The sequence below is a fragment of the Colobus angolensis genome, unplaced genomic scaffold (assembly GCF_000951035.1).
Source record: "Colobus angolensis palliatus isolate OR3802 unplaced genomic scaffold, Cang.pa_1.0 Scaffold59, whole genome shotgun sequence".
NCBI lineage: Eukaryota > Metazoa > Chordata > Mammalia > Primates > Cercopithecidae > Colobus > Colobus angolensis.
This window is the reverse complement of record NW_012119487.1, coordinates 10,025,241-10,034,914: the sequence shown is the minus strand read 5'-3', so window position 1 is coordinate 10,034,914 and position 9,674 is coordinate 10,025,241. Positions and strand designations below refer to the sequence as shown.

General features: G+C 61.1%; 3 protein-coding genes across 3 annotated transcripts in view; 1 reads left to right on the top strand and 2 right to left on the bottom strand.

The window, feature by feature from the left end:
- Window positions 1-921: 921 nt before the first annotated feature.
- MLST8 (MTOR associated protein, LST8 homolog (S. cerevisiae)) lies at window positions 922-4,818 on the top strand. The gene is made up of 9 exons (XM_011962414.1): window positions 922-950; window positions 1,498-1,651; window positions 1,798-1,846; window positions 1,933-2,095; window positions 2,470-2,545; window positions 2,628-2,780; window positions 3,642-3,766; window positions 3,883-4,046; window positions 4,192-4,818. Exons 2-9 carry the CDS (start codon window positions 1,523-1,525, stop codon window positions 4,308-4,310), a joined length of 978 nt encoding a protein of 325 aa, XP_011817804.1. The 5' UTR covers window positions 922-950; window positions 1,498-1,522; the 3' UTR covers window positions 4,311-4,818.
- BRICD5 (BRICHOS domain containing 5) lies at window positions 4,653-8,161 on the bottom strand. The gene is made up of 6 exons (XM_011962416.1): window positions 6,175-8,161; window positions 5,911-6,042; window positions 5,526-5,681; window positions 5,350-5,451; window positions 4,955-5,108; window positions 4,653-4,857 (listed from the first exon to the last, which is right to left on the bottom strand). The coding sequence occupies exons 1-6, from the start codon at window positions 6,223-6,225 to the stop codon at window positions 4,763-4,765; spliced, it is 690 nt and encodes a 229-aa protein (XP_011817806.1). The 5' UTR covers window positions 6,226-8,161; the 3' UTR covers window positions 4,653-4,762.
- Window positions 8,162-8,981: 820 nt separating this feature from the next.
- The window catches only part of PGP (phosphoglycolate phosphatase), a 1,569-nt gene continuing 876 nt past the window's right edge, over window positions 8,982-9,674 (bottom strand). Inside the window, exons 2-3 of the mRNA XM_011962465.1 lie at window positions 9,446-9,669; window positions 8,982-9,361 (exon numbers count right to left, since the gene is read on the bottom strand). Of these exons, the coding sequence (XP_011817855.1) occupies window positions 9,036-9,361; window positions 9,446-9,669 (550 nt within the window). The 3' untranslated portion in view covers window positions 8,982-9,035. The remainder of the gene's footprint in view (window positions 9,362-9,445; window positions 9,670-9,674) is intronic.

The following is a 9,674-nucleotide window of genomic DNA, read 5'->3' as shown; positions in this document are numbered from 1 at the left end:
AGGAAGGAAGGAAAAGTATCCACTGGATTTAGCAAAGTGAGCTTGTCAGTGGCCTTGAGGCATTTCCACTGGAGAGCTAGAGAGCTGGGGTAAAAGGCAGATGACTGGGGTTGCAGAATGAGTGGGAGGTGAGGACGTGGTCTAATGGTGAGGACCGCTCTTTAAAGAAGAGAGTTTGGGATTGTTTTATAGTGTTTAAAGGCTAAGGGGCAAGAAGGAGAGGAGGTGAAGGTATAGGAAGGAAGGCTCCTGGGAACTATGGCCTGGTCAAGGGACAAGAGGCACCCCCTCTGCGGCCAGAGGAAGGGGTGCAGTCACGTCTGTAAGAGCAGTGGAAAAAAACCATGCGAGAGCCAATCTCAAGGGTGAGGGCACCGGCGTGGAGCGCAGAGCTGGAATGAGCGCCTGTGGTTTTCAGGGGGACCCTGGGCTCAGTGGGATGTTCCAAGGGTCAGGCTGGGGCTACAGGATGCCCAGCAAAATTTTTTTAGCATAACTATTTCCCATGCAACGTCCGGGATACACTTAAACACTAAAAAAAAAAAAAAAATTATTCGTTACTTGTCTGAACTCAGGTCCTGTAATTTTCAGCCAATTCTAGCCCAGCGTGGCGCAGTAGTGGGTCAGGGAGGGCACGGGAACGGCGCGACCCGACAGCCTGCGAAACGGACAGCCGTGTCAGAAGGGCAGGTGCCAGTGGGGAGGAGGCCGGAGAGAAAGCCGCAGCTTCCTTCCACCTCGCGCCGGGCCCGCCGCGGCGCAAGGAACCTCTCCGGGCTCCTCCCGGCGGGAACCCCCTGCCCCAGAACTTTGGTCTCGTCCCATCCACCCCCGCCCGCGCCATGGTCTCGCCCTAGGGAGTCATCGATAACTCTACGCTCGACCTCGATCGACTCGCTCCCGCTCCCCTCGCCATCCTGGACACGGCGGATTGCGGAGTCGCCCGTAAGGTACGGAGGCCGCGAGCCAGGGGCCGGGAACCGGCTGCTGGGTGGCTGGGAGAGTACGGTCAGGGGAAGCCGGCCAACAGGACGGAGAAAGGGCGATCGGCGGAGGACAGGGAGCTCGGGGGTCCAGCCAGACTGCGCCCCTTCCCATCACGGCCCGCCGCCGGCCTGCTACGCATGCGCAGCCGCAGGGCTCGGCTTTCCCCGGCCCATCCGCCGCCTTGCGCACGCGCAGCCCGCCCCTGCGGCAGAGTGGCGCCCGCGCGTGACTGCCCCCTGCCGGCTGCGGGGGGGACGGCGCCCCCGCCGGGTGCGTGGTTCGGGGATGGAGCACGCGCCCTGGAGCCCCGGAGCCGCCCGGAGCCGGGTGTCACGCGTGTGACGCGTGTCCCTGAACCTACCTCCGCTTGTTGTCCCAACTCTAAATTGGGAATGATAAGCGCTATTCGGCAGCGTCCCGTGGGTCTGTAATGTATTTAGCACAGTGTGTCCTCTAAGTACTTTACATCCTTCTCTGCAGATGCCCTGACCTTTGACCCCTGCCATTCAGCTCTAGGGCCCGTGCAGGCCACACCATGAACACGTCCCCAGGCACGGTGGGCAGTGACCCGGTCATCCTGGCCACTGCAGGCTACGACCACACCGTGCGCTTCTGGCAGGCCCACAGCGGCATCTGCACCCGGACTGTGCAGCACCAGGACTCCGTATCCTCCACCTGGGGCAGGCAGGGCGGCGCTGGAGGGATGCCTCATGTGGGGACCACAGCCTGGGTGAAGGCCAGATGGTGGAGGCCTGGGGGCCCCTGTCCTCAGGGCTGCCTTCCCATCATCCTCCTTAACAGTCCCAGCAGGTGAATGCCTTGGAGATCACACCAGACCGCAGTATGATTGCTGCTGCAGGTATCTGTGACCCTTGATCTCTAACCCCTGACCTCTGGTGGGTCGACCTGAGCACAACCAAGCTTCATTTCAGCCTGTGTCCCTAGGTTACCAGCACATCCGCATGTATGATCTCAACTCCAATAACCCCAACCCCATCATCAGCTATGACGGCGTCAACAAGAACATCGCATCTGTGGGCTTCCACGAAGACGGCCGCTGGATGTACACGGGCGGCGAGGACTGCACAGCCAGGATCTGGGACCTCAGGTGCGGTGGGGAGGGGCCTGCTGCCTGGGGCTGGGGTGGGCTGCTCTGGGAGGCCATTTTAGGTTGGGTTCTCTTCAAGCAGAGGCTGAAATAGGGAGCTTCCTGCGGGCGACTCAGTGAGAGAACTGAGGACAGGAGGAGAGTGAATTGCATCAAAGCGAGAGCCCTTCCTTGAGCCCGGAGCCAGCGCATTAATCCCCTTCCACCAGCCACTGGCTTAGGCTCCCTGCTGGAGTGGAGGGCCCTGCATCCTGAGTATTTCCCAAGAGGCAGGTCCTTCAGCAGAGGGAGGGGAGGAGTGGCCAGGCCAAAGCCATCTGGGTAGGGCACCAGCAAGCCCAGATGAACAGCATGTGCCCTGGCCTGGTCCACAGGTCCCGGAACCTGCAGTGCCAGCGGATCTTCCAGGTGAACGCACCCATTAACTGCGTGTGCCTGCACCCCAACCAGGTGAGGGGTGCTCATGGGGCCAGGCACCCTGGGACTTTGGAGGGCTGGGCTTGGGTCCTGCCTCACCACCCCTGCACCCCAGGCAGAGCTCATCGTGGGTGACCAGAGCGGAGCTATCCACATCTGGGACTTGAAAACAGACCACAACGAGCAGCTGATCCCCGAGCCCGAGGTCTCCATCACGTCTGCCCACATTGACCCCGACGCCAGCTACATGGCCGCTGTCAATAGCGCTGTGAGTCCTGGAGGCAGGTGCTGGGTGGGGCCAGCTTGGCACTCAGCCCTCAGCCTCTGCAGGTGGGCTTATTCCTGGATGTCCCTTAGTGGCCCTCTCCTGCTTCCCCTATTCTGGGCACTAATACCCACCCTGCCAGCAAAGCCAGAAGCCTGAATGTCGCTCCCAATGCCTTGGCCCTGTCTGCAAGCCGGTCACTCCGCTTTCTGGAGTCTCTCCCAAATCAGTCCACTTCCCTGTTTTCTCTCTGTTGCCTCCTGGTCCCAGTCACCCTCATTTCCCATGACAGCTGACACAGTCTCTGAGGCCTCCTTTCCTCCTCCCTGACCTCCCCCGGCCCCTGACCCGTTCTCTCTTGGATGCTTCTAGTGGTGCCTGGTCAGTACCAGCCAGGTGGCATCGTTCCCCTGGGGAGACCCAGGGCTACTGGCCTTGCCCATAGGCTGCCATGGTGTGGCCCCTGTTCTTCTCTCCAACCTCATTTTTTTCCGTTAACTCCATTTAATCCCAGCGCATCACTTGTTCCTCTTGCCCCTGGATTTCCCTTCTCCTGGCCTTTGTCATGTTGTCCCTGTAGCTGGTGCCCTCTCCCGTGTACTTCCATTGGCCGTCGGCATCCTCCAGGAAAGGGAATTTGAGTCTTTGGCCAGGCGTGGCCTCCTGTTCTTGGCTTGCCATATGTGGCCCGTGGTTGGGGCCAGGCTTCCCAGGTGCCTCCTGCAGGCAGGACCAGAGGGGCCTGTCCGCCCCTGACCCGGTCCCCATGCACAGTTGAACCCCAGTGTTGGCCCCCAGGGCATCCTTCCCTGTGTCTCAGACCTGAGGCCTCGGGTCCCCCGTGACAGTCCTCCTGACCTCTAGGGAAACTGCTATGTCTGGAATCTGACGGGGGGCATTGGTGACGAGGTAACCCAGCTCATCCCCAAGACCAAGATCCCCGCCCACACGCGCTACGCCCTGCAGTGCCGCTTCAGCCCCGACTCCACGTGCGTGCAGGGCCTGCTGGCCCCGGAGGGGACCTGCCTGGGCTGGGGGCTGGAGATGGGAGGGGCTGCTGGGTGGAGTGGCTGCTGCTGGACACGCCCCCACGCCCATCCCCCAGGCTCCTCGCCACCTGCTCGGCTGATCAGACATGCAAGATCTGGAGGACGTCCAACTTCTCCCTGATGACGGAGCTGAGCATCAAGAGCGGCAACCCCGGGGAGTCCTCCCGTGGTTGGATGTGGGGCTGCGCTTTCTCGGGGGACTCCCAGTACATCGTCACTGGTGAGCTCCGCCCCGGCCTCCCCATCCCTGGCCTCCCAGCGCTGGCCTCCAGAGCCAGCCCACCTTGGCTGCGGCTCCCCCTCTGCTAGGGCCACCTGCCTGGCCTGCACCTCTGCTCTGAGCCCTGCCCAATCTCCCCCTCCAGCTTCCTCAGACAACCTGGCCCGGCTCTGGTGTGTGGAGACTGGAGAGATCAAGAGAGAGTATGGCGGCCACCAGAAGGCTGTCGTCTGCCTGGCGTTCAACGACAGTGTGCTGGGCTAGCCTGTGACCCCTCGGGACTGCCTGGTGCAGGTGGTGGCAGCTGGAGGGTCCCATGCAGCACCCAGGTCAGAACAGGCCCTATTGCCAGCCTACGCCAGCTGGATCTGATGGCCCCCTGTGGCACCTACCTGCTGGGCCAGGCCGCCCTGGGATTCTCAGCCCCCAGTGCTTATCCAGATGTGATAGAGCACGACCCAAGCCAGGCTGCACTGCCTGGGGAAGTCAGCCAAGGGCCCAAAGCTGCTGAGGGGTCTGAGGCTGGTGCCCACCCCCAAGCTAGTGTGTTTCCTGTCCCCTCCCTGCCGCGTTTCAGGGCCTCAGTCCACAGAGAACACCACCATGGCCAGGCAGAAGGGTTTATTAGTCCCTCCCGGCAGCTGTCCTCCCTGGTGCAGGTGACCTGGCCAGCCTGCTGGATTGGGGACAGGGACCGGGCTGGGCCAGGTCGGGGCTCAGTCTGGGAGGTAATAAAAGCAGACTGACACACAGATGTTGCTTGGGAAGCAGATGTCGATGCACAGATAAATCAGCCGCTGTCTCCGGGGCCCTGTAGCGAGGGCGCCGTGAATCCCCAAGGGCTCCGTCCCCCAGCTCATCAAACCATCCTGAGGGCCTGGCCTCCCCATACAGCGGCCCTGACTCACCCTCTGCTCGCCGGGCCCAGTAGATGGGGGTCCTTGTGCACAGGTGCTGCACCAAATCTCCCACCTGGGCGGGGTCCACCTCGTGGCTCCCCTGCACTGCCAGCAGCTCCTGGGTGTGTTGGGTGTCCTGGGCAGGGCCCCGAGCCTCTTGGACCTATTGAGAAGGCTCTGGTGGGCTGTGGGACAGGGCTGCTCCCTACTCCTGGCTGGGTGGGGCCGGGTACCCCCCAATCCCGTGATGTCCCCACCCTCTGCTCTTGTCAGCAACCTGGGCTCAGGGTGGAGAGAGCTTCCTGTTCCCTGAAACCAGAGCTCCAGCCTATCCTGTGCCTGGCTGCACACAGGACCCTTTGTCTAGCCCCTGGTGGGGGGCTGTGCCCAGCAGGACGGCTCACCTTGGAGGTATCCATCAGCAGCCGCAGGGTCTCCCGATCACTGTCCTCCATCAGGCGAAGGAAGCAGGCCTGGTGCTCCTCAGGGCGGTAACAGATGCAGCCCTGGGGAGGCAGGGAGGTGAGGCAGGGCCACCCTGACCGACACCTGCGAGGGTGACCCCTCCCTGCCCACTCACGCTCTGCCCGTCGAACAGCACCACCCAGCTGTGGTTGCTCTGAGGTGGGGTCACTGTGATGGTCGCCGCGTTCTGGGCCACGTCCACCTGGATGGTTTGGTTGGGCCGGGGCATGTGGGGGCTTGGGAGGGTCATTCGCAGCGTCTGCAGCCTTGGCTGGCAGTGGGAATTGGAGTTGAGCTGGGCAGCTGGACAACCCCAGCACAGCCCCCAGCTCTGGGCTGCAGGACTCCTGACATCCCTGAGTGGGCCCTTCCACCTCTGGCCGTCTGCTCCTAGGCGGTCACTGCCTGCTCTGCACCCTGGCGCTGCTGGAGGCTGGGATGTGCCAGCTTCACTTCCCCCTTTTCACTGTCCACATCCCTGGTGCTGAGGAGGGGCTCACCTTGGGAGGGCCCTGAGCGAAGCCAAGAAGCCCTCCAGCCACAGCCCCCGCAGTGGCCAGCGCCAGGAGCAGCAGCAGCAGCAGGGATAGGCCTGTGGCTTTCCAGCCCCCACAGGTGGGCTTGGTCTTCACCTGGGGGTGCATTAGGGTCAGAAAGGTCATGGGGTTTAGAGATCAGGGAGCAAGTGGGCTGGGGAAGGGAGGGGCTGGGTGGCCCGGGGCACCCCCTGGGTCCTTGCTGCAGGAGTGATGGGAGGCACTCACCCCTGTAGGCCCAGGTTTGGGGCGCTCAGCGTGGCAGTTCGCTGGCTTCATCCTGCAGCCCCTGCTCACAATGTGCCGATTGTCTGCGCCCCTTGTCTGCAGCCTTGGCTGGGGAAACTCAGAACGCCTCCCCTCCTGACCCCACGCCTCCCCCTCAGCTCCGGATCTGATATCCAGGTCAGAGCCAAGACAGTCCACTCCTCCCACCTGGGGGATGCCTGTCACCAGGCCTGGCACCAGACACCCGGCCTGTGCAGACTGGAGATCAGGGTCTGGGAGACACAGGGCTGGGCCGAGTGGAAATCCAGTCCAGCTGACCGACTGGAGGGCAGTCCAGGCCCGGCCAGGATGACTCACTAAGTGTGGTTGGGGTGGATTTCGTTTTCCTAAAGTGGCCTGAGTCTCTCAGGTTACCCTTGACTCCCAGAGCTGGGCACACCCAGAGCAGGGCGTGACACACCACAAACTGTCAATAAATGCCTGCTCAGTGAATGACAGGTGTGGGACTGCACCCCCAGCCACTTCCCAGCCCCTGCACACCCAAGTCCAGGGGGTTCCTGAAGGCTGGACCACAGACAGGCAGCCTGCTGTGTCTGTGCCCCCAGAATAGTCAGGCCAGCCTCAGGGTCCCGCCCAGCACTTTTTTTTTTTTTTTTTTTTGAGATGGGAGTCTTGCTGTGTCCCCCAGGCTGGAGTGGAGTGGCGTGATCTCGGCTCACTGCAACCTCTGCCTCCCGGGTTCACACAATTCTCACGCCTCAGCCTCCTGAGTAGCTGGGATTACAGGTGTATGCCACCATGTCCCGCTAATTTTTGTATTTTTGGTAGAGATGGGTTTTCACCATTTTGGCCAGACTGGTCTTGAACTCCTGACCGCAAGTGATCCGCCTGCCTCAGCCTCCCAAAGTGTTGGGATTACAGGTGTGAGCCACTGCGCCCGGCCCAGCGTTACTTCTGAGCTCTGCTCCCTGCCCTGGGCTCTCTGACATGGCAGCCCACCAGCTTCACTCTGAGGCCTTTTCCTTCCCTGGTTTCCCTTTGTGCCTGGCTTTCCCTCATTCTCCAGAACATCTTCCTCTGACCCACGCCAGGAGTGGGCAGTTGCCATTCCAGCTCCAGAGTTGGAACCCCAGCTACCCATCTACTTTGAATCCTCCCACCCGTGGCGAGACGGCACCGCCCGGGCCAATGCAAGGCGAGAGCAAGGACACCCGAGCCAGTGTGGGTTTGAGAGTTTAATCTGTGCTCTGGCGCAGACAGTGCCGCAGCCCCTCATGGGCTAGAAACAGGGTGCACAGGGACTCCTAGCCCCCACCCGGCAAGAGAGGCATCGCCGAGGCTGCACCTGCCATGCACTCCTGGTGTGACTGCACCCTGCCAGGCCAGACCTGGCTTGAGTCAACCTAGCCAAGCCAGCGTCAGTGGCACCAGCCTCATGGGCACAGCCGCCCTCATGCTGCTCTGCAGCACCCTCTAAACCTGACATCCCAGGCCTGGGAGGTGCTGAAGGCTCAGGATGCCCCTTATTGCTCTGAAGTCTCTGTGACCAAGTGGATTGTTGTGACTACGGGGGGAAGAGAGAAGCTGCCGGGCAAGGTGCTGGTAGGGAGCCAGCCAGAAGGTGAGTGTCCTGGGATGGCCTTGCTGAGTCTGCTGTCAGGCCTGTGAAAGGTCAGCAGAGCCAAGAAGCAGGCAGGAGAGACCAGAGCCCTGCCCAGAACCTTGGCGAGCTGGTGGCCCTGCCAAGTCCTCCTCCTGGCCACTGAAGAGGGAATCCGGGGCAAGGCAGGTGACCTCCTGGGCCACCAGCCTCTAACCCCTACCCCAACCTAGGGAATGGGAGGACTGGAAGACACTGGATGCTTTGTAAAGGACTTGCTGTTCTCGGGGACACAACTCTCCTCCCCTCCCCTCCCAGAGCCCTGGATGACTGACAGGCATTCCTAGGCCAACACATGCTTCAGCCGAGCTGCCGGCTGCAGGGCACAGAGGCTCCTTCAGTGGGATTTTCCCTACGACACAGAGCACAGCTATTAACACACTTAAGATTAAAATCCATTGCCTGACACAGTTGTTCAAAGTTAAAAACTGTTTGGTAGCAGCACTGCTCTGAGCTCCCTGCACTGCAGCCCTAAGTTCAGCGAGGGCGTCCACGCCATCGTGGCTGCTCAGTCCAAATCACACTTGAGACAGCAAGAGGTTTAGCTGGGCCGCATTTACAGAACTGGGCAGCAGCCCTGGGTATCTGAAACGGAACAGACACTCAGTTGTGACATCAGAGTGGTTTTCAAGGAAGTAGGGGAGGCGGGAGGGTGGTGAGAGCAGCACTTTGCACCCAGTGGCAGGGAGATGCCACCTGGGAGCAGCTTCCTCCTCCACCCTCTCCCTGCCGGGAGGCACAGAGACACAGAAGGCTCCGCCGGACTTCCAGTCACACTGATGGGACCCTGGTCCATGCAAGCCTCTCCCAATAGTCAGAATAATCAGTCCCTCCGCCCCGAGGGGCTGGATCCCTGAATGAGTTTTTCCATAAAATACAGGACACACACCCCTAGACCCGCCTCAGTCCCATCGGCAGGCCCCGGTTACCTGAATCCCGGACAGGTTCTCAGCCTGCCCCCCGCCAACCCCACAAGGCCTTCCAAGCCTAAAAGTGCATCTTCGATTACAAGCATCTGTAAACAAAATCGTCCCCCAAACGTGTACTTACAAGGTTAACAATGAATGCCTTTGCTTAACTCCAATTACACTCCTTGAAGCCACTTAGCCGAGCAGATGCCTAAGCCCCACCTATTAATTTGGGTAACTGGTTTTCCATTTTTTTTTTTTTTTTTATTCTGGAGATTAAAGACACCCAATCTTTAACCTTGAAGGGCAGGCAAAAGGTCGGCTATGCTGTCAACATAGAAGTCAGGGACCATTTTCTTCTTAGACACGCAGTCACTTTCCTGATTATTCTTCACATCTCCTAGAGTGGAGACTCCGGTGAGGGTCAGGATGGTCTTCAGGCCACAGGTGACGCCCAGGAGGATGTCTGTATCCAGGCGGTCTCCCACCATGACGGTGCGCTCGGGGTTGATGCCGTATTCCTGGGACACGCAGTCGAAGATGAAGCGGCTGGGCTTCCCGATGATGTCGGCCTGGCGCTGGGCGGCCATCTCCACGGCTCGGACCAGACAGCCGGTACCTGCGGGACACAGGGGACCGGGTCAAAGGGCGGGAAGGGGGCCCGCCGTCCGCCTCCCAGCCTCCCGCCCCAGGGCGCACGGACCGGCGATGAAGCGGCCGTTCTCCAGCGGAAGCCGGTTGTCCATGTTAGTGCCCACGAGCAGGCAGCCGGGCTGCTGCAGGTAGCGCAGGGCCTTGGTGAGCTTCATGTAACTGAAGTGCGGGTCAAAGCCCACCACCACTGCGCGCACGTCGGGCTCCAGCGGCGCGTGCAGCCAGTCACCGGGACCCTCGCCCTGCAGTGGCTCGGGCCCCACGCCCACGCTGGTGAC

Coding starts and splice junctions, on each gene's coding strand:
- MLST8 (XM_011962414.1), top strand. CDS start 1,523: ATGAACACGTCCCCAGGCACGGTGGGCAGTGACCCGGTCATCCTGGCC. Junction 1,847..1,932: donor CAGTATGATTGCTGCTGCAG/GTATCTGTGACC, acceptor CTGTGTCCCTAG/GTTACCAGCACATCCGCATG. Junction 3,767..3,882: donor CGCTTCAGCCCCGACTCCAC/GTGCGTGCAGGG, acceptor CCCATCCCCCAG/GCTCCTCGCCACCTGCTCGG.
- BRICD5 (XM_011962416.1), bottom strand. CDS start 6,225: ATGAAGCCAGCGAACTGCCACGCTGAGCGCCCCAAACCTGGGCCTACA. Junction 6,043..6,174: donor CCAAACCTGGGCCTACAGGG/GTGAGTGCCTCC, acceptor ATGCACCCCCAG/GTGAAGACCAAGCCCACCTG. Junction 4,858..4,954: donor CTGGGCCCGGCGAGCAGAGG/GTGAGTCAGGGC, acceptor CCCTCGCTACAG/GGCCCCGGAGACAGCGGCTG.